This window comes from Callorhinchus milii, unplaced genomic scaffold (genome assembly GCF_018977255.1).
Source record: "Callorhinchus milii isolate IMCB2004 unplaced genomic scaffold, IMCB_Cmil_1.0 Scaffold9, whole genome shotgun sequence".
Taxonomy (NCBI): Eukaryota; Metazoa; Chordata; class Chondrichthyes; order Chimaeriformes; family Callorhinchidae; genus Callorhinchus; species Callorhinchus milii.
This window is the reverse complement of record NW_024704750.1, coordinates 713,173-740,557: the sequence shown is the minus strand read 5'-3', so window position 1 is coordinate 740,557 and position 27,385 is coordinate 713,173. Positions and strand designations below refer to the sequence as shown.

At 44.2% G+C, this 27,385-nt stretch overlaps 1 protein-coding gene across 2 annotated transcripts; it reads left to right on the top strand.

The window, feature by feature from the left end:
• The first annotated feature begins 5,314 nt into the window (after nucleotides 1–5,314).
• On the top strand, nucleotides 5,315–26,340 carry fbln5 (fibulin 5). Of its 2 annotated transcripts, none has more exons than XM_007908528.2 (11): nucleotides 5,315–5,629; nucleotides 12,593–12,674; nucleotides 13,534–13,573; nucleotides 14,155–14,427; nucleotides 19,782–19,904; nucleotides 20,812–20,928; nucleotides 21,368–21,487; nucleotides 23,809–23,931; nucleotides 24,508–24,634; nucleotides 25,101–25,296; nucleotides 26,094–26,340. In XM_007908528.2, exons 2-11 carry the CDS (start codon nucleotides 12,594–12,596, stop codon nucleotides 26,253–26,255), a joined length of 1,362 nt encoding a protein of 453 aa, XP_007906719.1. In that variant the 5' UTR covers nucleotides 5,315–5,629; nucleotide 12,593; the 3' UTR covers nucleotides 26,256–26,340. The 2 variants fall into 2 exon arrangements, with proteins under 2 accessions (XP_007906719.1, XP_007906718.1); XM_007908527.2 differs by having other exon boundaries at nucleotides 13,531–13,573.
• The last annotated feature ends 1,045 nt before the right edge of the window (nucleotides 26,341–27,385 follow it).

Genomic DNA, 27,385 nt, shown 5'->3' with positions numbered 1-27,385 from the left:
TGGATGAATTGCTCTCATTTGTAGTTGGTATGTAGTTTTTTTTCTCCTGTGATGTGGGATTTCAGGAGGCAGGATACACCCATGAAAAAATCTGGAACAGCCAAAGTATATGGTAATAGTTGAGTTTTCATTTTATTGTAATTTTCCAGGGTTATGTTAGGACTATATAATTAAACTCTGTCTATTATTTCATCTTCGAGTTTGCTGGGATACTCATTCCCTTTAAGGAGGGAACCTTTAGCATCCACCTTCTTTTAAAATAACTAAATAAAATTGTCTAAAAGAATTATAATAAATATTTATTACCAATTTTTCTGTCACTTTTAATGGTTTGGTTTAAGTCATATGTACTGACGAATTAATGGGGGAACTGAACTGGTTGGAGATGATGCTGAGGGTGTTAATCAGTATTAATGACTAATAATAATAATACTGCATTTAATAATTTGATATTGGTTTAGCATGTCTTAATGATTATAATAATAATCCTATTTAATATTAATAATCCTGCATTTGATATAGTGCCTTATCACGTTGTTGAGACGTCTCAAAGCACTTCATAGAATATACTGTAAAGTGAATTGACTATATATTTTGTGGGAAAAACGCGGCAGCCAAATTGCTGGCGTTGATATGATTTCATTATTAGTCAAAAGTCTGGCGTTTCCATGTTTTCTTCATTGTTCTGACACTGCCGAGTTCAGTTAAAGAGCAACAATTTTAAGCTTATGTACACTAGGCAGACTATAGCCATATCTAACCTATTTACTGTGAGTCTTTATGTAATGGGATTGGTAATTAATAGCAAAGTGGCAGATGGGAACTGGCGACTTTCAGAAGGCATTTAACAAGCAAGGTACATCACGTGAGACTGACTCGAGTGAAAACCCTTGGAATGAATAAACACTGTAATATGAAGTAAATCTAAATGATCAATGGACAGCCGTAAATGTACATAGAAATAATTTTGGTGGGGCATCAAACTTAAAATGTCTTAAGTTTGTTGAGAAAGCCAAAATGTGGGAGGATCAACATGCCCTTAGATCCCATTGTAATCTTTCCCTTTTCAGAGATTTAGACATCGGAAAGATTAATCGCCAACTTAATGTAACATTGACATATCTAAGGTAAAATGCATTGGTGCTAAAGGCTCGACTGCGAATACAAACTGAGAGGGTTATGCTATTAATTATATAAATGAGGAGAACAATGAGGGCTTATATTTTTTTTGGACCAAATAGGGCACCTTCATGAATGTTTGGAGGAGTGAGGAGACACATAAGAGGTTCTGAAGCAGAATACTTTAGCAGCCATATGCACTTAGGATGGTTACAGAATTCTGGAATCATTCTAAAGTTACCTCATCAATTTTAAAATTAATCTGAAATATTCATAAGATGACAGGGTTGAAACTAATAAATGTACCAACTTCAATGTACAAATTCCTGGCACAAAATTAGATGTTTTCATTTTTGTTTTTTAAACGATAAATTTCCTCCTGGCGTCACAACAACAATTCAGTTGCAATTCTGAAATTTAATCAAATGACTCATAACGAGCTGTTTTAATTGCAAATTGCAACCGGCACTTCAGATGATGGGTCTAATTTAAAGGCTTAATTCAGTGCTTTGTTGAACATCTGTAAGTGGAGACAATGTTTTCCTATCACAAAGGAAGCGCTTCAAATATATTTACCAAATGTTGAGACAACAAATCTTGGTCACTAAAGTTTTTTTTGTTAAAAAGGGAATCCATTGCTGCCAAATTTGTTGGAAATGTTCCAGGACCTGAGCCAATTGGTGGACGATGTATAATCTACAAAGCGTTCAGAAAATGTTTGCTAATATGCCTCAAATGAGATTTGCAGCTAAGCTGAAAGCCCAAAGGACAGAAGGAGAATGTTGTAAATTGGAGGAGAAATTGGGCAGATAATCAGAAAGCGACGGCAGTTCTGACTGAGCGGCTGGGACCAGCAGAGTAATGCAGAGTAATCTGGGGACGCCTTCTATTCTCCCACAAAATATACAGTCAATTCACTTTACAGTATATCCTGTGAAGTGCTTTGAGACGTCTCAAAGACGTGATAAGGTGCTGTATCAAATTCAACAATTTATTATTATAATATTTACAGATCCTCTCTGAGGATATTGTATCAAGAAGGACTAATTTATGTTGCGTGGGAAAGCAAGATGTTCAATGGAAAGGAATACAATTCGGATCCAGAATGAATTAACGACTGGGGAGATGAATGGCAAATTGTGTTTGATATAATGAAATGCAAAATCGGTGCCAAAAATAGCAAATATAATCAGAAGATTAAAGTGTATTGCTAAATCCGTTGGATCAGAAAAATGATCTGGGTGTGATAGTTCACCGAATGTTGACAGCAGTCGTAATACTATATGTGGAAGTGGTCACAAGAATAAATACAATGTTCATGAACGTTATGATTGACACTGTATATCAAACACTGGTGAGGAATGCAATCCATTTCTGTTCAACCCAGTAATGAAACAATAGACTAGGATTGACAAGGATTCAAAGCCAGACTAGTGAGGATGTTCCACGTTTTAGGTAATTGAGCTGGGTAGGGTAGGCGGGTGCTTTTAGACGGATGAGATCAGATGGGACAAAGGTACTTGTTCATACAAACTGATCTTGTGAACTAAACATATTCTCAATGGGGGCTGGGGGAAGAAATACTGGATGGTCAGATGATGGCAAGAGAGGTTCAGAACTGGCTTGTTTGTAGTTACAAATTTTTCAACAGCACACACTTCGGCTATTAGTAACAGGGACTTGCTTCTTGCTTTTCACCCTATTTCTCTGACCTGAAGAATTCATGACATAAATAACAAATGAATAAGAAACCGTTGTGTACAACAACAACAAGATTCCATTTATAAAGCGCCTTTCACGTCAGGAGGACGTCCCAAGGCGCTGCACAGTTGGGTCAGGACCCGAGCATTGGGGAAATGGTCAGGGTGAGGGGAGGGAAGGGAGGGAGCGAGGAGGGGGGAAATGGTCAGGGTGAGGGGAGGGAAGGGAGGGAGCGAGGAGGGGGAAGAGAGTCGAGAGGGGAGCTGAAGGCTCGGTCAAAGAGAAAGGTTTTGAGACCGGCCTTGAAGGAGGAGAGGGAGGAAGCAAGGCGAAGGCACTGGGGGATGGAGTTCCAGAGCCTCGGGGCTGAGAGGCTGAAAGCCCAACCACCGATGGTAGGGCGGTTGGGGCGGGGGACGTGGAGCAGACCGGAGCCAGAGGAACGGAGGGTACGGGCAGGTAGGTAGGGGGATAGTAGGTCAGAGAGGTATGAGGGAGCAAGGCCGTGGATGGCCTTATAGGTGAGGATGAGGATCTTGAAATCAATCCTCTGGGGGATGGGGAGCCAGTGGAGGCGAGCGAGAGTGGGTGTGATGTGGTTGTGTAGTATTTGATCAAGGGTGTTTCCACTAATCAATGGCAGAAACATTATCCCCTTAATTTCATTTTACTCTTTGGCCCCAGGGAAACCAGGCAACCACCAGCCAACTCCAAAAGCACAGTATAGAGGGAGATGTGAGGTGCAACTGCACATTGGAGTGACATCTTCTCCATCTTGTGCTCCAGATAGCTATGAGATAAAGATCAGAGACTTGTATCAAGCTGACATTGACAGTGTGGGCTGTAAAACATCCCCAGTATCTATGTTGGGCAAGTACATTAATACCTCCCAGTGCGTGGACATGTGTATAGTGTCAACCCTGTGCACAGCCTCTAAACTGAGGGTAGTCCTGCGGGATTGAGAGCAAAAACCGGGTTTATGTTGGACAGACAGAGTTGCTAAAGCATCAGAACCGGCTATTCATAGAAATTAAAGCTTTATGCAAATTAAATTACTGTAAATGAGACAAAACATTGCACTTTCATCCTGTGGTCATTTAGGAATTGAAGGTTTCTTACTTAATCGTAGAGATTTCACAAGATTGATTCATTCTTCTTTAATCTTTTAATTCTCTCTTAAAAAATGTGTTTACCTCCCCAGCGAAACTTAGCACTTAACACTAATCAAGGACTGCGTCTGATTAATGACTTGTAACATTCATTTATATTTTCCGCTGCAAACATTTTCAACAAATAACTAGCTGGCACGTTACACAGAGTGAACTCAGTACTTGTGTGGGCAGTGTTTATAGAAAAAGGACTGAAGCAGATCTGTTTGAGTTTAACAAAGATGCCAATGTCACCACGTATCATTGTGGGAGACAAGCTGCTTCATTGCTGTTGATGGAGTGATGTGGATCTGGGCAACAGATCAAATGCAGTGCTGAGGGGAGTGCTGCATTGTCAGATGCTGTCCTTCAACTGAGATAATAAACTGAGGTGCAAAGATTTAAGCGAAGCAACTGACAATGGTTAAGAAAAATCCATCTATTGTGACAATTTGATTGAGCGCAAATATTTTTCTTTGTGAGAAACTTGAACTTGTATATGTTTATGTCATGCCTTATTGTGTAGAATAGTGTAAAAGCCCTTTACAGGGGATTACTGCTAAGCATAATGACTATTTTTATGGGAAGCCAGAGGGCGAATGGCCGATCAGTCTGGAGGATTGTTTGACCAAGGCCGTGGGAGAAACTCCCTTTTCATTTCGATTGGCATTGTGTGTTTGTTCACGTCCACCTGAAGCCAATGGCTTCATGTCTGATCTGAAGAACAATGCATCGCGTTTGGCCAAACCTACAGCCCGGACTGTGAGCTGAAGATCCAATTTTGGGCTTGAACTCCTGATCTTCTGACCCACAGGTGAGATAGTGCTTCTCTTGAAGAGTAGTAACACGAGTCATAATAATGGTCTTATACTAGACCAACATTTTATGTAGGGCATTCAGACCATCAGAAATCCTAGTTAGAGAGCTCACATTCAACCCAAAATGAATGAAATTTGAGGTTTATGTTCAGGTGAATCTGTGACATTAGTTTTCCCCCAGACATCCATAAACCCTACAAATTTGCAGAGTACATGGATAGCTCTGAACGTGTGGTTAACGTTGGCAGTGTTTTGACAGTAAGCAGCGGATGGCATTTCTGCACAATAACCCTTTTCAGTTGACTTTAATTTTCACGACTGATCCAGTCTCCATGAGCTAACATGTAAAAGCAATAACTTGTCAGACTTTTGGAGTTTTAAACACTGTAAAGCTCTGAGCCTTTCCAGGAAAGTGAAGTATGAAAGCCTGAAACTGCCAAGATCCACAGGCGAGTTGTAGGAATTCAAGCCAATTGGTGCTGCGTAATTTAAACCAGCTGTTAGTAATACACGGCCCCATCTGCATCTTAAAACATACTTAGAGAATGAAGTGTTCATTTTTAGAATTCTTTCTTCAAGTGGTTTAATGCTGAATTAGAGGGAGCTGAACAAAACCAGATGCTGCCCACTTTGAAACCAGTATCTCTGAGATAAGGGCAGGGTGTGTGGAAAAGCACCTTCCACTTTTCACGGACATAATCCGCCGGATAAGTGAATTTTATTAAGAGGCTTTATCAGAGAGAGTTTGTGTGTGGGGAAAAAAAGTCACTTCGATCAAATGTCAACCTCTGGATTTTGATTCTTCACCTCAGGAATTATTACAGGACTCGAAGGAAGTATCAGGTAGGTTTGAGCCTCAAGTGTCCAATGACACTTTTAACAAGCTTTTCAACAGCTGTGTAAATAATTTCAAATCTGGGGGGATTATTTCTTCCTTAAGGCATTACAACTGTTGAAAAGGTGTAAACTGGACTGCCATGAAATAATGATCCACTTGTGGTTAATCTGACTGTGCAAAGTTTCCAGTCCTGGTAATAGAGAAAGATTAATATGTTCCGATCAAGTACAGTGAGTGAAGCCATTCATTTGGAAATGCAGCCTTTTGTTTTAATTCTGCAAAAGCAACAAGATTGCTGAGGCTTCTGTCAGAGGGCAATTCTTCTCCAAAAGCAAGGCGCACGTTTCACTGTTTCACAGCGAACAGATTACAAATCTTGAAAGCATTACTTTTAAAGCTTTTTCTGTCATGCTAACTTTGCCGCCTCTCATGAGTGGGTTGTGTTTGTGTCCCAATGTTTTCAAATGTCTCAGGACTTTGTGAATTCTTGTCCTCTCTCTTAAGGTTGTGTGAGGAGCTTTGGAAAGCCAGCCTTTTGGGACACTTTAACGGTGAACAAATAGCGTCTCTTTGTCTTTTGAATCCCATTGTTTGAACTGCATCAAAGCCTTTTCTCCTCCAGCGTGTTTATAATAATCCTTGCATTTGATATAGCACCTTCTCACTTCTTCGAGACATCTCAGACGTGTCAAAGTGCTTTGTGGTTATACATGGTAAAGTCCTGCAGCTCAGTGGTTAGAGCACTCGCTTTGCAAGTGAGAGATCTGGGTTCAATTCCTGGCAGGGCGAAACCTTGGGCAAGTTTCCTTACTCCACACACCTGATAATAATCCCTCAAGAAAAAAAATAATAAATTGGTCACTTCAACCCACGGCTGTGTGTGGGACGCTGCTGTGCGCAATTGGCTGCCACATTTCACCCACAAATATACAGTCAATTCACTTTACAGTCTATCCTGTGAAGCGCTTTGAGACATCTACAACAACAACAACAACAAGATTACATTTATTGAGCGCCTTTCACGTCGGGAGGACGTCCCAAGGCGCTGTACAGTTGGATCAGGACCCGAGCATTGGGGGGAAATGGTCAGGGTGAGGGGAGGGAAGGGAGGGAGCGAGGAGGGGGTAGAGAGTCGAGAGGGGAGCTGAAGGCTGAAGGTCAAAGTGAAAGGTCTTGAGACCGGCCTTGAAGGAGGAAAGGGAGGAAGCGGCGAAGGCACTGGGGATGGAGTTCCAGAGCCTCGGGGCTGAGAGGCTGAAGGCCACCGATAGTAGGGCGGTTGGGGCGGGGGATGTGGAGCAGACCGGAGCCAGAGGAACGGAGGGTACGGGCGGGTAGGAAGGGGGATAGTAGGTCGGAGAGGTAGGAGGGAGCGAGGCCGTGAATGGCCTTGTAGGTGAGGATGAGGATCTTGAATTCGAGAAGTCGTGAAGAGCACTATATAAATTCAAGGATTATTATATACAGTGGTGTGACTTGTGTGTTTTGCGGGCAAATGTGGCAGCCAATTTGTGCACAGCAATGTCACATTATGTTCAGTCTCACATAGCTCTCATGTCAGATGGCTGATTTATACCCTCTGGAACACCCAGTGGAACCAGACATCTTTTGGTGTGATTTATACCAAAACATAATTCTCAGCAATGGGTGGATATAATAAATAGCAGTGTGATATCTTCCCCTTGCTTGCTTTTCTCAGGCGGTGACTAATAATAAAAATAATCCTTGCATTTGATGTAGCATGTCAACATGCCTCAGTTGGTAGTGCTCTCGCCTCTGTGTCAAGTCAGGTTGTGGGTGCAAGCCTCACGTCGGGACTTCAAACTGCATAGTCAAGGCTGACACTACAGTGCCGTGCTTGGGAATTGCTGCATTATTGAGACTGTCCTTTGAATGAGACTCTAAACAAAGTCCGGTTTATCTATTTAGATGCACATTTTTAAAAAAAATCCCAATGTGCTATTTGTAAAAGTGAAGGGAGTTTCTCTCTTCCAGTCAGAGTCCTGACCAACAATCCCCAAAATACAATTGACCATTTCTTTCACAGCTGTTTGTGGGACAATTCTGTATGCAAATTAGCTACAGAGTTTATACACAGTCACTGCACTTTAGAGATGCAATTTCAAGACAGACACCAGGAAGTTTTTGTTTAACCAGAGGATAATTAACTACTGGAACAGCGTTATCAGGAAGGTTGATTGAGGCCTGGACGCCGGGACTCATTTAAAAATAACTTGATGTTGTGATGGGAAGACTTTAGGGTGGGTATTGCTGGAGGAATGAAATCAAAGGGCCTTCTTCATCCAAACCAATCTTGTGACTTTGTGACAAACAAAACATCCACTGTATTATTGCCATCCACAAATTTTCTTACTTCCTCAAATAGATTTGTTGGGGATGATCAGCCTTTCATAAACTTGTCTTGGCTTTGGATTATTCCCTTGATTCTTCTCATTTTAATTGCTTCCTTTATAATTCTCCTGTTCCAATATTTTGTCTCGATTGATGACAAGATAAGAGATCTGTAATTTCCAGGATTATAGTTCTAACTACTTGTAAAAATTGGAACATTAACCATTTTCTAATCTTCTGGCCCTGCTCCTCTACTTAATGAGCTGTGAAAAATGTTAACAACCTGTCCCCCATTGCTTAGGTTTATAAATTCCTTGTTTTGTTTAACCATCTTGTTGGGAATCTATATTTCTTGCGTTTACATGAATCCCATTAATGTAGTAACAGTTTAGAGAGGAACAATCCAGGGCAATGACTTGATTTAAAATTTCATTGCTGTATTGGGTGTATTAAGTATCAACCTGGCTCAGTTGATAGCACTCTCTCCTCTGAATCAGAAGGTTGTGGATTCAAGCCCTAAATTGGGATTTTGATCTCACTGGAGTCTAGTCTGACATTCCAGCACGTCTCAGACGTGTCAAAGTGCTTTGCAGTATACCCAGTGGGGTGGGTAGCAATGTTGGAGGTGCCATCAGTCAGATGAGACATTAAACTGAGGTTCTGTCTCCCTGTTCAGGTGGACGATCTCATGGCACCAGTGAAAAGAGAACGGAGTGTCTCTCAAATAATCCCCCAGATAAAATTGGTCATTCACTTTATGGCTATTTGTAGGACATTGTTGTGTGCAGGTTGGCTATCGTGTTTGACCTATAAAATATACAGACACTTCACAGTAAACAGGTGAAGAGCTTTGGGACGTCCTACCGATGTGAAGGGTGTATGAAATGAAGGATTATATGTTATTATTAAAATTTGTGGATCAATTTTCAACCATTTTGAAGCTCCTCTGAAGATCACTCCCCTGCCCCACCTCATTATCTTCCTCTCTGCTTTCAAAATTCACCTAAAATTTTATTTGGCCACTTCCCAACCATCTCCTCATCTCCCACCTGCTCAGGCTCCCTTTGGCATTTCTGCAAAGTGTTTTGACACTTTCTCTGAGATGCAAAGGTGCAACCACAGTGCAAGCTGTTGTGAGAATCTTGTTGGGTGCTTTTCTCCCATCATCACCTGCAGGAGGTGTTGGTGTCAGGTTCACTTTGTTTTGCAGTTCTGCAGCATAGTGGTTAGTACACTCGCCTCGCAAACAAGAGGATCCTGGGTCGATTCCCAGGCAGGGTAAAAACCTTAGGCAAGTTTCCTTATTCCACACTCCTCTGTTTATCTGTTTAGGACCCTAGTTATTAGTCAATTGGCAGATTGCTCTCCGGAGGTAATAATCCCTCAAAAAAAAGAATTTGGCCACTCAATTGTTTGTGGGACGCTGCTGTGCACAATTGGCTGCCGCGGTTTGCCCACAAAATAAAGTCATTCCATTTTACAATATATTCTGTGAACAGCTTTGAGACATCTCAATGGCATGATAAGGCGCTATCTCAAATACAAGGATTATTATTATTTTCAGTATTATTATTTATTTACATCCGCTGAATGAGATAAGACACTTCGGTGTATCTGCGGCTCCCTGAATGCTTGTCTAGGTCTTTGACCCACCCAGTAAGCTTCGCCGGATCACTTTGTAATGTTATTTAAGAACCAATTGTGCAATTAGCTCTTTAGAATACACAAAAAAATTGCTGTTCTTTGGTGTTCTACACTGTAAATTAGTCTTCACTCCCCCCGGTGGCATCCTCATCCTCATCTCTAAACCCCTCCTGTCCGCTTCCAGCTTCTCCTAGCCCTTTCCTCTGCTCCCCCTCTCAAGTTAGGCTTGCTGCATGGCCCTTCAGATCTCAATGCTCATGACCTCCAGAACTCCCTCGCTTTACCACTATCTGTGTCTAGGTGCTACCTTTAAAATTTACCTCTTTGAACATGTCTATGGCCACCCCTCCCTATTGAAGTGTGTAGCCAGTCTTGTGAAGAGCAATCACCCTACGTGATGGATGCTTTACAAAATGCAAGTTATTGTTGTTTTAATACACATCTACACCTACCCACAAGCGCGCCTGCCTGCCCGCAGACACTCACTCACACGCCCCCACCCAACACACACCCCAACACATACCCCAACACATACCCCAACACACACACCCCCACACACCATTTCCCACACACACCATCCCCCACAAACACACCCCCCCCCCAATACCATCCCCCCACCACACACAACCCTCCACAAACCACCCCTCACACACACCCCAACACACACTCACCCACCCCCACACAGACAAACACACACCCCAACACACACACACAAGTGTATTTATTTGATATACAGGCCAAATGCGTGCAGAACAGCCAACAACCATTAACTTAGATGTTTGTTTACATCTGTGTTAGTTGCTATGTGGAAACGTTTAAGAAAATATTTTTAGATATTGTTTATATTAAATTGCCCAAGAAAGCATTCAGAGAAAATGGCCGTCATAAACCAACTCCAACTGGCTCTGCCTATGGTCCTGCTGATTGCTGCTGAACAGCTGATCAAGTGTCGTTCAAACTCATCACGGAATTGATTCACTTCTGTTTATTGGTAAAACTCCACTCTGCTACCCTCAACCAGCAATAAGTGTGGCACTAAATCAATACTGCGAGATTCTACCCTGCGTGAAGGGTGCTATAATAAATACAAAATACCCAAAGCATCACCAGTGATGTCAGCCTGGCTCAGTCAGTTGCAATCTCACCTCTGAGTCAGAGGGTTGTGGGTTCATTCCCACATCAAGACTTTGAACTCCCATAACCTAGGCTGACGCTCGAGTGCAGTGCTGAGGGAGGATCCGCTGCATTGTCAGAAGTGCCATCCTTCACATCAAACCTTTGCCTATGGCTCCCTCTCCCCCCCACCAACCTGGATGAACTCATTGGCAGATGGGACATAAAGAAAGCTACGTAACTCCTCGGTTTTGTTTTCTGTTGAAAAAGAGCAAAAGAAGGAATGAGAATAGATTGAAAATCCAGATGAGAATCAGTTCCCAAAAACACAAGCTTTCAATCATGTGATTGCCATTTACATCAAACAACTCCCTCCCAACACTGCAGAAACTCAACAACGTCTTAAACACTATTACAGCAGGCTGGTCAGAGGGAGCATAGAATTAGCTCTATAATGCCAGGAAACAGCGATATGAAATTGGGGGACAGAACAGGGAAAATTACTGGCTGGAGTTACTGGAGAGAAATGAAGCCCAAAACACAACTCACTTTATTGAAATAACAGATAATGGAGCAACAACAGGGATAAAAAATAATTTGTGCTCGATGTGTCCAGTTCTTGAGAAAGTGCAGCATGGTAATGATTGTAAATCAGAGGAAAAGGAATTGCCAAACAAGGGTGCTCCTTTAAGCCTTCGCACTTTTGGTCAAATGTGCAAGGTCTCATGTCAAAATTCTCCAGACCAGCCTGATCTTGACCTTTTCCCTGAGATTTCTGCACTGTCCAAGGAGCAGAACCTCGACTGTCCACAGAGACATGAGGTTTACTTTTAATCCTCAGAGATAGCAGCTGAGGAAGTAGGAAGCCACTGATAGCCGGCCAACTCATGAAAATAAAGTCTTGACCGCAAATGTGTGTAACTGCGAGAGAGGCACTGAACAGATCCACAGCCAAAGGATTCCATTCTGCAAACTCTCCAAAAACAAACAAGCCTCCTTTGGAAGAGAGTTCACGAAAGGCCCAGCAAACCCATAGCCCCTGAAGCAAACCCACAGCCCCTGAAGCAAACCCACAGCCCCTGAAGCAAACCTTTCTGTGGTGCCCATTAACCCAATGGCGCGGTTGCTGTTATTTTTCATTCTTCAGTGCAAGTTGCCAACTTTAACAGTTGACTCCTGGGAGTAGCATAATTAAAATCCAATCTTCTTCACGTACTTGAGCACGTTATGAAAGTTCTTCATTCCTATGAAGATTTTATTGACTTCATACAATCAACATTGCAAAGTGATGTCTCTGGTGATAGATTAATGCTTTGTATCTGTTGGTCGATTTTTTTTTCATCCACTGAACTGGAGGTACCTTGACAACATCAGAGTAATGTGTTAGTTAACACTAGTGATAACACATCTTGTTTTTTGGTCGGCTGGGTGTCTGACAAATGCAGAAACCCAGCAGCACATTTAAGAGTATCCAAACCAGTCACAAATGTATGGATCATTTAAAATATAGCCTTATCAATAACTAAAGACATCAATGTCGACTTCATGGCTGTTTGTAGGACGTTGCCATGTGAAAATTGGCTGCCGCTTTCACTTACGAATACCCAGTCACTACATCTTACAGTAAGAAGCGCTTTGAGACATCTTGGCAACAGGATGATGTGCTACATCAAATGCAAAGATTGCTTTTGTTTTATCATTAAGTTGCCTTCTTAGCATTAACTAGACCTCAATTACGTAGTATAATGACATGGCACCTCCAAATCTGGTAAGCTGTACCTTCAGTGCCCTGTGCCATCCAAACCTCAGTCGTGACCTTGTGATAGGTGCTGATTCTCTTTGTGCTGCTTGTGTTACAGAATGGTGGCTGTGCTGGTGCTCACGTTCGTCCTGATCAGAGCTGTAAAGACTCAGGAAGGTGACTCCGCCGTCTCATTTACGGTAATTATTACTTTTTAAACTCATCCATCGACCAAACCAAATCATGGAGTCCTACAGAGCTTGAGGTGACATTGTTCAGATGAGGCGTTAAACCAAGGTTCCCATCTTCAGGTGGACGTTAAAGATCCCATGTTAAATGGAAGGGAATTTCTCCCACTGTCCTGGACCCCAATCCTCCAGGTTGGATTTTGACATTCACCTCATGGCTGCTGTTTAGGAAATTGTTATATTGTTTACATTCAGAACAGACACCAGGAAATATTTATTTATCCAGAGAGTCATTAATGATTGGATTGCCAGGAAGAGTGGTTGAGGTCAGGACAACAACAACAATTTGCATTAAACATTGCCCCTCACGCAGGATAGTGTCCCAGAGCGCTTGACAGTGGAGGAAATGATGCCAAGTCAGGGGGAGGGGGAGGTGGCCATAGGTAAGGTCGAAGAGGAACATCTTCAGGTGCGACCTGAAGATAGAGGAGGGGCAAGGCGGAGGGATAGAGGGAGAGAGTTCCAGAGTTTCAGGCCACAGTGTCTGAAAGCGTGGCTACCGATGGTGGAACAGAGGACACTGAACTGGACCAAAGGCCAAAAGTGTTAAATATTGCTTTTTTAGTGAAAGTACAAAATTCAAACCGGATTTAAGAATTTTCCACAATTCTGCTGCACAAAGGTCTTATGGGTTGAAATTAGATTGAATTGGGGCCACTGCTTGCTCCCCACACCTGGTCATCTGTCTCTTCCTCAAGAATTGATCCAATTACAGGATCTATGGACTAGACCTCAACTCGGTATTGTGATGATAGGAAGTCTCCCAATCTGGTGAGCTGTATATTCAGTGCCATGTGTTTATTTACAGCAGTGCTCTGATGGATACAAATTGGATCGTGGACAGTGCAAAGGTAGGACATTGGGGGTGACCATACGTCCCTGATTCCTGGGGACACTCCCAGCATGAGGTATTGGGACCCTGGGGCCAAATGTGCCCTGTCTTGAGTTGCCCTGAAGTCTAACCAGCTAAAACCACATAGTTTGCCATTGACATCACTGTCTGGCAAGCATTCCTGCTGCTTGTCCAGCTAGGACCATCCTACCCGTTAGGGCTTTGGCTTGCAGGGTTAACAGGAGCTGAGTTGAAGGATTCCTTGCCCCCAGTGACATATCACATTGGAGCCAGACAGAGCCTGACGAGGGTGAGGATCATGGGCTTGTGCATCCAAGAATGGGTGAGGGGAGTGGTGGGTGGATGGCGGTCAGAAGAGGTCATCAAAAAAATAATTGGTCACTTAATCCACGATTGTTTGTGAACACTGTTGTGCGCAATTGGCTGACACGTCAATCCACTTCGCAGTGTATCCTGCGAAGCATTTTGAGACGTCTCAACGACATGATAAAGCGCTGTATCAAATGCCAGGATAATTATTATTGTTATTATTAAATAAAGACAGGGCAGGATTGACATCACATGACATTATTTCCACAGATGTGAATGAGTGCGAAACCATCTCAGAGGCCTGTAAAGGGGACATGAGGTGCATCAATCACAATGGCGGATACTTATGTTTGCCAAGAACTGCCGCTCTAGTCCTGGCTAACGGACCATCCAATCCCACTTACTCTCTGCCTTCATCCACATACTCAGAGACTTCGGCTTCCAGCAGCTACCAGTCAGCCTTGTTGCCCAGCTACCTGTCTCCAGCACGGACGTTGGTCTGTCGGTTTGGCTACACTCTGGACACCAATAACATGTGTGTGGGTAAGTCAGCGCTTCGCTCAGCAGAGATCCACTTAAGTGTCGCTGCCTGTCACCCGCAATTTTACATCCTAACCCACGGGATTAATTCCCTTTGAATCGTTTACGAAACGTTCGATTTCACTCCACACAATCACCCTCTGCAATGCAGCGTAAACCTCATTCGCGTTTCCCGTGACTTCCGTTACTTTCTGACTGGCTTCCCTGTAACCCCTGTCTGCCTTGTTCCCACTTACCCCTGTACCCCCTGTTCCCCTATTCCCCCTGTTCCACTTCCCACTGTTCCCCAGGGTGCGGGAGCTGCATGTTCCCTGCTCTGGAGAAAGGGCTGTGGAGAAAAGTTCCAGGAGGGAACAATTAGCCAGGGATTATTTAGATATTAGAAAAATGTATGAACATGCACGCACACATCATGCACACAGTCGCATACACATACACCCGCGCACGCACACACACAAAGCAAAAAATACAAATGTGCCAAGAATGTGGAACTATACCCCAACAAGTCAACAAACATTTGCTGGTGAGAATTCCTAATGGATGGGGAAGTGGGGGGGAAGTGGGTATCTAAATGATTTCTTAACAGGGACTGAAAACGAGGAACCCCACTTAACCCACGGCAAGGAGTTAAACAGGTGGGATGGGACCCTGACCACATCTATACCAAATACCAAATGCAGGGTTTGTTATTATTGATAATGGAGTCCTGTAGCTCAGTGGTTAGAGCACTCGCTTTGCAAGTGAGAGATCTGGGTTCGATTCCCGGCAGGGCGAAACCTTGGGCAAGTTTCCTTACTCCATACGCCCAATAATAATCCCTCCAAAAAAACAAAACAATAATAAATTGGTCATTTTGAATCCATGACTGTTTGTGGGACATTGCTGTGCACTATTGGCCGCTGCGTTCGCCCACAAATATACGGTCAATTTCACTTTACAGTGTGTTCTGTGAAGCGCTTTGGGATGTCCTCCCGACGTGAAAAGCGCTATATCAAATGCAAGGATTATTATTATTATTATTATTATAATTAGACTGGATATATGCGCTTATCAGAGCTCTGTGAGATTTTCAAATTGAAGGCAAAATTATCTCATAGGCTCAGACTGGGTGGAATTTGCCAGCCCGATAATGGTCATTTTTAAACAAAATTTATTATCCTGCCATAATCACCTAGTTTGCTATCATTAACTGGCGTTAATCTCAGCCTCATTCCAATCAGCGCAGTTCATTTCCTGCCCCGTTTTTCTTGTTAACTTGTCAACAGCAAGTCCCAGTGGTAATACGAGAGTCTCACACTGCCTGACCCTGGGTGTTTTACCATTGAGAGAGCTGCCTTGCAAGTTTTTCCACTGCTAGGACCACCCTACCCTGTAGGGCTTTGGCTTGCAGGGTTAATGGGAGCCATCAGTAAGGCAGATGCCATTGTGCCCTTTATTTGTTCAGCTTGTTTCCAATGCTTTTGTCACCAGAGAAACGGCTCTGATCTTTATCTGTGTTTATGCCTCCCTGGAAGGAAAGAATTGAATGGTTTCACAACAGAACAGAATGAGAGATGGATATTATAACATGTTCCAGCACGTAATCCCATTAATCACCAGTGGACGGTCAGGCAAATGTGTTCTTGACGTGGGGCAGAGTGACTTTTGGATGATCACTTAATGCCCATTGTTTCTATCGACATCCAATGCCTCTTGTTACCTAATCGTTGGAAAATACAAGAGTTTGGCCCAAGCGCACACAAATCAACTTGAAGCAGTAACTTCACAAATTGTTCACCTGTACAGACCCCATAGCAGCGAAATGTAGCCGGGTCACCTCTGAACAATCAGTCCTCGGTCTCCAAGCTACTATCTCAGTCGGACATCTGCTGTTTGTGAATTACATGTTCATTCAAAAAGGCTTGGAATGCTTTCTTCATTGTAACCAGAGTCAGGAGCAACACTATATTGTTAGACAAAGCACCGGGCTGATGTAGGAGGAAGCATGTCACGTTCCCTGTTGTAACCTTGGAAGAGTCCAGTCACTGTTGTCAGGGTTTATATCGGTGTCTCATCTGTTCTTGCTCTCGCCTCTGGGTTAAAAAAGTTGTCAGTTTAAGTCAAACATCAGGGCTCAAGTCAAAGCAGACACTTGAGTGAAACTGAGGTTGCACCTGCCTGTTCAGGTGAAAATCATTATCATATTATCATTATTAATAATAATAAATTCCAACAGTGCTATTCAAAAACAAAAAATATAGGGTAGTTTCTCTCTAGGTCCTGCCTCGCCAGATATCTTTGAGATAATTTATCTTCCAGATAAATTGGTGATTCTAATATCCCTGATTGTCCATCTTTCCGACATGAAGGGCACTATACAAGTGTAAGTTGTTGTGTATTCCCATTGTGGATTGAGTGAACAAATGATTTATTATTATTATCCCCAGAAAAGCGATCCGCCAATCAACTAACTTATTGCTAGGTAAACAGAGTTGTGTGTATGGAGTAAGGAAACTTACCTAAATTTTCACCCTGCTCGGGAATCAAACCCATGTCCTCTTGCTCATGAGGTAAGCACTCATCACTGCAGAACTCCACATTTGGGACAAATGCAGATGTTGCCACTTGCCATGTTGCGTGAGGTACAGCCTATAACTGGAAACAGGTGCCTGTTGTTAGCCCTGGCCGACAGCCACTTTCAGTACAGCGTAATTGAAAAATAGTTTTCACAGGCAACCCTAACAATCCACACTCTGCTTTGGGGTCTGACCTATATAGGCAACTTGCCGTCTATTATTTTAATCATTATCCTGATGAATTTTACTGTGTACACCAATGACTTCATCCTCCAGCAATGCACCCCCCCCCAGCTAAAACTTGTGCAAACAATGCAGATACAGTTCTTATTTTTCTTTCTGCAAGAAGTCCTCCTAATAAGGAATATTCACCATGTTGAGAAACCTGTGAAGCCGTGTGCCTCTTGATTTTTTGTGTCTGGTATAAGGTGAAAGAGGGGCCACACCACAACAACAACTACTTGTGTTTATACAGCACACTTCACACAGGATAGTATCTCAGAGCGCTAAACAATGACAGGATTGGACCCCGAGAAAGGTGGGGGGAGGCATTAAGTTGTCAGAGGTGCCGTCCTTTGGACATGATGTTAAACTGAGGAACCGTGGAACTTCCAGGTCCCAGGCCTTCTTCATCCACAAAACACATAGTCACTTCACTTACAATACTTCCTGTGAAGCGCTTTGAGACGTCTCAATGACATGATGAGGCGCTGTATCAAATGCAAGGATTATTATTATTATGTTTTGTGCGTCAGCCATCTTCACCCTCTATATGCTCCCCCTTGGTGACATCATCCGCAAACATGGGGTTAACTTCCACATGTATGCGGATGACACCCAACTCTACCTTTCCTCCTCTACTCTCAACTCCACGACCACCGATGTCCTGACAGCCTGCCTGTCCGACATCGAGTCCTGGACGAGAGACAACTTTCTTCAGCTCAACGTGCAAAAAACCGAGGCCCTCCTGATTGGCTCACGTCAGCGCCTCCGCACCTCAGGCGCTGACACCATCAGCATCCAAGGCTGCACTCTCCACCTCTCAAAGCCAGTCAGGAACCTCGGCGTTTTGTTCGACCCTGAGCTGTCCTTTCTCCCTCACATCCGCACCACAACTGGCACCGCCTTCCATCACCTCCGGAATATCGCCAGATTACGGCACTACCTCACCCCTCACGCGGCTGAAACCCTGGTTCACGCCTTTGTCACCTCAAGGCTGGACTATGGGAACTCTCTCCTCGCCGGCCTTCCCGCCACCTCCCTCCACAAGCTGCAGGTCATTCAGAACTCTGCAGCTCGTGTACTGTCCCGCACCAGGCTTCGGGACCACATCACTCCCACCCTCGCTCGCCTCCACTGGCTCCCCATCCCCCAGAGGATTGATTTCAAGATCCTCATCCTCACCTACAAGGCCATTCACGGCCTTGCTCCCTCCTACCTCTCCAACCTACTATCCCCCTACCTACCTGCCCGTACCCTCCGTTCCTCTGGCTCCGGTCTGCTCCACGTCCCCCGCCCCAACCGCCCTACTATCGGTGGTCGGGCCTTCAGCCTCTCAGCCCCGAGGCTCTGGAACTCCATCCCCCAGTGCCTTCGCCTTGCTTCCTCCCTTTCCTCCTTCAAGGCCGGTCTCAAAACCTTTCTCTTTGACCGTGCCTTCAGCTCCCCTCTCGACTCTCTTCCTCCTCCTCGCTCCCTCCCTTCCCTCCCCTCACCCTGACCATTTCTCCTCTCTCCCTCCCTTCCCTCCCCTCACCCTGACCATTTCCCCCCTGCTCGGGTCATGACCCAACTGTGCAGCGCCTTGGGACGTCCTCCTGACGTGAAAGGCGCTCTATAAATGGAATCTTGTTGTTGTTGTTGTTGTTGTTCTTTGAGAGCTGATGCGAGTTTATCAGCAGTCTTGTTATTATTCAGGTTTCAGATGAGCACGAGCTGAGCTTGGTGTTTTCCTTGAGGGTATAACGCCAAGCCACGCACTTATTATTGCTCCACAAGGCTGGCTCTGACACTGACCAGCAATCATAAGTTCTCAAGTCTAGATACCATCAGGACCAAGCTCCCTGACGATAAGCTGATGGAATCCAGTCCGTAGTATCTCTTAACCAGATTCGTCAATCAGATCTTCACCTCGATAAAGAATTGAGTCGGGCGCGTGTTTCCTGTAACCAAAAGTTATGTCATTTAGGTTTTCCGAGATTCAATAAACTAGTGGGACAGGTTCAGTGGCTCCTTTTAATATGGGTAAGTAGGTATTCAATAGGTTATTTGCCAAAGTACTGCAGACTGCACAAAGCTGTTATCTCCAATGTAAAGATATCCCCACCCCTCCCACTCCCCCCCCACATCAGCCCTAAACGGTATTGCCAATAAATCTTATGCTTCAATTGAAGTGAAGTGAATCGATCAAGAAAAAAGGGAAAACACCACCTGTAGCTCAGTGGTTAGAGCACTCGCCTTGCAAGCCAAAGGATCTGGACAAAACATTGGGCAAGTTTCCTTACTCCAAAAGTCTCTGTTTACCTAGCAGTAAGTATCCAGTTGTTAGTCAATTGGCAGATCGCTTTTCTGGGGGTAATAATCACTTCAAAATAAATAATAATAATTTGGATCACTTCAATCCACGACTGTTTGTCGGGACGCTGCTGTGCGCAATTGGCTGCTGCGTTTCAACCACAAAATAAACAGTCAATTCACTTTACAGTGTATCCTGTGAAGCGCTTTGAGATGTCTCGATGACGTGATAAGGCCTGTATCAAACTGCAAGGATTAATTGTTGTTATTATTTCCCTGCTCTGACAGACACAGACGAGTGCACCTCAGGGATCCACCAGTGTAACCCATCGCAGATCTGCATTAATACAGAGGGCGGTTACAGCTGTTCGTGCACTGAGGGATACTGGCTGGTGGAAGGCCAGTGTATGGGTATGTATGTGCGCTCACTACATTCAAAACCACTACTCCACATCCAATCTGGACTTTAAGTACAAGAAGTGCCACAGGAGTAGCTCAACAAGGTCGGAACTATTGTGGCATCACTCGTTAGCTTAGCACTCTCGCCTCTGGGTCAGAAGCCTACCGGCTAAAGTCCCCACACTGGTGAACGCACACACAACCCAGGCTGATGCTCCAGGACCACAGCGCTGCATTGTCAGAGAAAGGGTGGTTATGGTCAGGACTGGTTTAACGCTGTTCTGGAGGACGGCCAAATCCGAACTGCGATTTCATGCCGTCTTCCTTTCTCTTTAAAGCCCAAATCCTACCTTTATTTTATTTGTAGAGTAAAACTCACACAAGTCGTGTCAGTCGGGACCATAACATTCAATGTCACTTACGCTAAGTACAAGTTGCAGGCAAACTGTATAAATCATATAAAATCCCTATTTAATCAATAATCCACACTGCGGCCAGTAAGTGTGGATAATCATAATAATCCCTCCAAAAGAAAACAATAATAAATTGGTCATTTTCAATCCATGACTATTTTTGGGACGCTGCTGTGCGCAATTGGCTGCCGCATTCGCCCACAAATATACAGTCAATTCACTTTACAGTATATTCTGTGAAGCGCTTTGGGACGTCGAGAAGGTGTGAAAGGCGCTATATCAAATGCAAGGATTATTATTATTAAGTGTAGGAATAATGGAGGGAAGGGGAGCAGTTAGGAGATGATTAATAGTAAAGAAATCTGAGTGGTTTTGGTAGGAAGCTGAATGGGGCTCAAGTGGATGTAGGACTCGGGCAATTATATGATTTATAATGATAAGGCTTTATGCGGGTTTTACTGCACCACATTGGGGTTTGGGTTAAACGAATGTGTGTTTTCTTTCAGACATAGACGAGTGTCGTCACGGATACTGCCAACAGCTGTGTGCCAACATTGCCGGCTCCTACTCCTGTCAGTGTAACACTGGCTTCATCCTGAACCCCGACGGCAGGTCCTGTCAAGGTAACCACAAACCTCCAGCTGATCTCACTCCTCACGGCTGCCGCAATGCCCAATGAATAAATAGAATAGATTTTTAAAAATTTATTTTAAAAAAAGTGTTAAACTGGACTGTAGATGTCAAATTGCACAAAATTGCAGCTCCCAGCGCCAGGGCTGATAATAATACTGATCATCATAATAATAATAATCCTTGCATTTGATACAGCGCCTCATCATTTCTTTGAGATGTCTGAAAGCGCTTCACAGAATATATTGTAAAGTGGAGTGACTGTGTACTTTGTGGGTAAAACACGCAGCCAGTTGTGCACGGCAGCGTCCCACAAACAGTCGGGGATTGGGTGACTAAATTACTATTATTATTTTTTAAAAAATAATCATGATAATAATATTGGTAATAATGGTATTAAAATACTAATGAGCTGCTGTGTCCATGTTACAGATTTAGATGAATGCGCTGGTGAGGACTCATGTTCTCAGCAATGTATCAACACCTACGGATCGTTCCTTTGCCGCTGTGACACTGGCTATGAATTAACTTCGGAGGGAACAGTCTGTGAAGGTAAGAGATGAAATAATCCATTACATGGCTCTGTAATTATTTAATTAACTAATTGATTAATGCAAGTTTAGGCCAGAGGTTTGTACACAGAGAGGTAATCAGGGAATGGGATGATACAGAAGGATAATTTAGGCCGGGACTTGATGCTGTAATGACAACAACAACAAGATTCCATTTATAAAGCGCCTTTCACGTCAGGAGGACGTCCCAAGGCGCTGAAATGACAGGATGATAGAGGTGGGTGTTCTGGAAAGATAAGATTAAATGGGTTGAAGGGAACTTCTCAATGCAGCCATAATAATAATCTTTGCATTGGATACAGCACCTCAGAACGGCGTAGTTACATTTTGATGGAAATTAATTTTACAGACAGCAATTTTACTTTGAAACAACTCATTGAAAGTGAGTGAAAAACAGCAGGTCGCGTACACGAGCAATTGGTTGACGTGTTTCGCCCATAAAATACACAGTCACTCCACCAAGCAGTATATCCTGTGAAGCACTTTGAGACGTCTCGAAGACGTGATAAGACGCTATATCAAATGCCAGGATTATTATTATTCTGTTTTCTGTGTCAGCCATGGTGTATGGAGAGCTGATGCGATTTTATTAGCGGTGTTGTTCAGGCTTCGGACAAGCACGAGCTATAAAAAAAAGTAAAACCAGGAAAAAAAATCACCCGTTTTTTTAATAAAGGAAAAAAACAATGTTGATTCCTTCATCTCACTGTCAGAATTGCTGCTCGGAGCACCACTGTGTGGACCTGCCGTGTAATGACATGCCCCCGTTTGATGACACTGAAGACAGTCCACAAGGTTTCCTGTTGTTGGGCCACATTTACGGGTTGTGCTTTTATCAGTTACATGTAGTTTTGCACTTGTTTACGTTTTGGACGGCGTAATATTTATCAGAAGGGACTCAGCCGATAAGACCGAGGCTCTCCTGATTGGCTGCCGTCAGCACCTCCACAGCTCAGGCGCTGACAATATCGCCATCCGTGGTTGCACACTCCACTTTACGAAGCCACTCCGGAAACTTGGCGTCTTGTTTGACCCTCAACTATTGTTTCTACCCCACTTCTGTGCCATGACCCGCTCTGCCTTCCCCCACCTCCGCAACGTCACCCGGGTCCGACACTGTCTCACACCACAGGCCACCGAAACCCTCACACACGCCTTCATTACATGCAGGCTCGACTATGCAAACTCCCTGCGTGTCGGCCTCCCCAACGCCTCCCTCCACAGGCTGCAGATCATCCAGAACTCCGCAGCCCATGTCCTCTCCCGCAGCAGACTCCGTGACCCCATCTCCCCCATCCTCGCCCAACTCCACTGGCTTTCCATCACACAGAGGATACAGTTCAAGATCCTGGTCCTCACCTTCAAAGCCTTCCATGGCTTTGCCCCCCCCAACCTCCAGACCCCCTACCATTCTGCTCGCTCCCTCTTCTCAGTGGGCTCCGGCCTGCTTCACATCCCCTGCCTCGCTCGCCCCACTATTGGCAGGTGAGCCTTCAGCCACTCTGCCCCTACCCTCTGTCATCCCGCTGTCCCTCCGCCTCACCCCTTTCCTTGCCACTTTCAAGACCCCCCTCTCTGACTGGGCTTTCAATCACCCTCCTTCACCCCCTGCCCCCCACCCTCTCCGATCCCGACCCCCAGCTCGGGTCCGAAACACTGTTTGTCCAGTGCCTTGGGACGTCCTCTCGACGTGAAAGGCCCTACACACGTAATTTTGTTGTTATTATGTCTTTGAGTTGGATTTGTCTCTTGGCATTTCATTAATCTGTTTTCTCCCCAGTTTGTTTATACATCTCTACAGTGCAAAGCGCACTCCCAACAACAACAACAACAACAACAACAGCCTTGTGCCCTTGGCTGAGACTTTGTAAGGTTTGAACTGATGCAAAGTGAGACTCAATAAAACTCCCATAATATTACAGCAAATAACAGTCCCAAGCTGCAAAGTAAGATAATATACCATCTCTCGAAGAGAGAAGGGAGTGTTTCCCTTTGGTGTGGTGGCTGACAATCTCCCTCCCTCCCACAATAAAATTGGCTATTCACTTCATGGCTGTTTGCGCTAATAACATACTTGGAAACGTGGGAGAAGATTCGATGGAGGCTTTCAGGATAAGTATTTGAAAAGGAAAAATGTGCAGAGCTATGGGGTAAGAGCGGGGGAGTGGGACTAGTTGGTACCTCTTTCAAAGAGCTGCAGAGGCACGATGGGCTGAATGGTCTCCTTCTGTGCTGTAAGATTCTATGATTCTAGGTTAATTCTAGACAGAAACTGACTCAGTTACTGGATCTTTCTTCCAGATATCAATGAATGCAGCTTCTCTGAGTTCCTCTGTCAGTTCCAGTGTGTGAACGAGCCGGGCACTTTCTTCTGTATCTGTCCCCCTGGCTTCACCATGTTCGATGACAATAGGAGTTGTGAAGGTAAAGTGCGGGTCATGCGTATTTTCTGTTCTGAATACATTCACCTAAAACCTCCCTATCTCATTCCCTCACCCCCACCATGCGCTTTCAGTCTTAATGTGAAATGCCTCCGTCTTTATGAATAACCCCGAGATGTTAGTTACGCTGTGTGAAGAGTGTTATATAAATGCAAGTTTGGAAAATCCTTGCAATCAGTATTGCTTTGGAAGGCGGTTCAATACACTTCTTTTCCAGATTAAGATGTCTTTTCTGAAAGCCACTACGTCCCCAACTCTGGAACTCTCTCCCTCAATCCTTTCGTCTTGCCCCCTCCTTCCCCATTTTCACATTCCCGCCTGAAAACCTTCCTCTTCAACCCTTAACAGTGGCGAAGCTTGACCCAGGGCTGCCTCCCTTCCCCCCGGCTCGGTGTCAGACTCCACCACTGTTAAGCTCTTTGAAACACTGTCTTGCATAAAGGGTGCTATGTAAATGCAAGTTGTCGTTGTTTCTTCCCAGCTGGGAGTCAGACTGTGCCATTGTCCAGCGCTCGATAGATTTCTGTGGTGATTTGAGCCTTTGCTTTTCCTGTGTCAGATATTGATGAGTGTGAGAATGGAAATCACACCTGCACAGCGGAGCAGGACTGCTTCAACACTCAGGGAGGATTCAAGTGCCTGGACAGAGTGAAGTGCCAGGACCCTTACATACAGTTGAATGAAAAGTAAGTCCTACATTCCTCTGGACAGTGGTGCCATGATATGGTTTTAATAATAATAATAATAATCCTCGTAATATATATATAGAGCCTTATCATGTTGTTGAGACGTCTCAAAGCGCTTCACAGACTATATTATAAAGTATATATATATATTAACTGTGTATTTTGTGGGTAGAATTTGGTCACTCAATGCACGGCTGTTTGTGGACGCTGCTGTGCGCAATTGGCTGCCGGTTTCGCCCACAAAATATTCAGTCGATTCACTTTACAGTATATTCTGTGAAGCGCTTTGAGACGTCTCGAAGACATGATGAGGTGTTATATCAGATGCAAGGATTATTATTATCATTATTATTATTTATCCCAAAGCACTTCAGAGGATATCTTGTAAAGTGTGTGTTTGTTGTCATTGCGAACCCCAAGCTGCTTTATGAAGTGGCCTGTCACTAACCTGCTCTGTTTGCCACAGTCGCTGTATGTGTCATGGGGAGAACCCAGGCTGCTCGGAGCAGCCATTCACTATCCTGTACAAACACATGGGCATCGTGTCAGGCCGCAGTGTGCCCGCGGACATCTTCCAGATGCAGGCCACCACCCGCTACCCTGGCGCCTACTACATTTTCCAGATCAAATCAGGGAACGAAGGCAGAGAGTTCTACATGAGGGTGAGCACGCGCAGCTCTTGGGACTGTAGATCTCTGATGCAGGAAACTCTACCAGGTCTACATTTTCTCCATTTCCTCAGCATATCTGAGCCTCCAGAATTTGACAAAACACTTCAAAACACAGTCTTGATTTTATAGAATCGTAATCCTACAGCGTAGAACGAGGCCAATCGGCCCACCTTGCCTGTGCAGGCTCTTTGAAAGAGCTATCCAACTAGTCCCACTCCCTCGCTCCCCCCCCATAGCTTTGTAAATTGTTTTACATATCCAATTTGAAAGTTATTATTGAATCTGCTTCCACCAAACTTTCAAACAGTGCTCTCCAGACCGTAACAAAAATGTCTCCCCATTTCCACTCTGGTTCTTTAGCTAATTATCTCAAAGCTTTTTTTTCTTTCAAGAATCCCAGTGAGCAGGCTTCAAGCTAAAGGCTGAATTCAGCAATTTGTCAATTTCTGGATGCTCTGAAATGCTAAGAGAATAGAAAATAATACATTTGTATCTCAATGTTTGCAACTTGAAAACAAGTAAAAATGCGAAGTTATAGTTCTAGCAATCGATACCAGGTTGGTGAAATTGTTCAGTTATCTTGGGATGGGTTGTGTTGGTTACATTGGATTAGGATATCTAGGGTTACATTGGGATGGGTTGTGTTGCATTGGAATGGATCGGGTTGGGTTTAGGAGCACTGATTTTCGGTTGGTCTGATTAAACACATACACATTTTGCTCCATTAAAGTTTAACAATGTGCAAAATTGAGCAACTCTATTGAATAACGATCTTTGTACATTTACAGCAAACTGGGCCAGTCAGTGCCACCCTGGTGATGACCCGCCCGATTCAAGGACCCCGTGAAGTGGTGTTGGATTTGGAAATGGTCACTGTGAACACCGTCATCAACTTCCGAGGGAGCTCAGTGATCAGACTGACTCTCTTTGTGTCCGACTTCACATTCTGAACCCTGGGATCAATGGCTCCATATCTGATGGGTTAATCAGTTATTTTTTTAATGAATGAATAAATGAAAGCTGTGTGTATGTGCATGTCTGTGTGTGGCTGTGTGACTGTGTGTGTGTGTGTACGTGTATGTGCATATATGTGTCTGTGCGTATGTGTGCATGTGTGTGTGTCTGTGTGGTTGCGTGTGGCTGTATGTGCGTGGTTGTGTGTGTGTGTGTTTGTCTGTGTATTTGGTTTTAAAACAGACAAGTTGCTTTTGCAATGTGCCTGCTGTCTGCTCGTTACACCTGGTTCAGAGACGTTACAGAAATAAACTCTGCGCTACCATATATTCCAGTAAGAATTCAGAGGCTTGAAATTTTGGCTTCATATTTAAAGTTGCACGAGAATTTTGGAAAATTCTTTAATTCTTTGGGAGTCGTTTTTCCGCAAATTCTGAAATGAAGACCGAATTTAAGAATTTTCCCCAATTCTGTGTGTTCTTAGATTTTAAGGCAAAATGGTCTCAAAGCTAAAGAGCAGCAAGAGGTTGATGTTCTCAGTCCTTGTTGGGCAGAGCGTGTTCAGTGAGAGGCCCCACACTGCTCAGTATTAGGTGTTGTTGGCAGCCCTCAACGGTTAGTCAAGATTTTTATTATTAGGTTTTTACCGTCACCATGAAAAACATCACCTCCCGCCTTGACTACTCCAATGCCTTCCTCACCGCTTTCCACAGCTGCCTCCCCACAAACTACAATGGATACAGAACTCCGCCACCTGTATACTCACCCACATTAGACTCCATATCCCCATCACACCTCCCTTTAGTGAACTCTCTCCCTCAATCCCTCCACCTTGCTCCCTCCTTCCCCTCTTTTAGATCACGACTGAAGACCTTCCTCTTCACCATACATACAGTCAGCCCCACCCCCCCGGCTCGGCGTCAGTGTCCGGTTCCGTTAAGCTCTCAGAGACGCTGCCCAACGTGAAGGGCGCTGTATAAATGCAAGTTGTTGTTGAATATTCGAGCAATCTATAGGCCAACACTTCATGGCAGTGACTATGGGATGAAACGGGGCCAATACAGTGTCCGCTGTTGTCTATAAAGGGGTGGTGGTGGGGGAAAGTTTCCCAATGTACCACTGAGCT

Coding starts and splice junctions, on each gene's coding strand:
- fbln5 (XM_007908527.2), top strand. CDS start 12,594: ATGGTGGCTGTGCTGGTGCTCACGTTCGTCCTGATCAGAGCTGTAAAG. Junction 13,574..14,154: donor GGATCGTGGACAGTGCAAAG/GTAGGACATTGG, acceptor TTATTTCCACAG/ATGTGAATGAGTGCGAAACC. Junction 20,929..21,367: donor CGACGGCAGGTCCTGTCAAG/GTAACCACAAAC, acceptor TCCATGTTACAG/ATTTAGATGAATGCGCTGGT.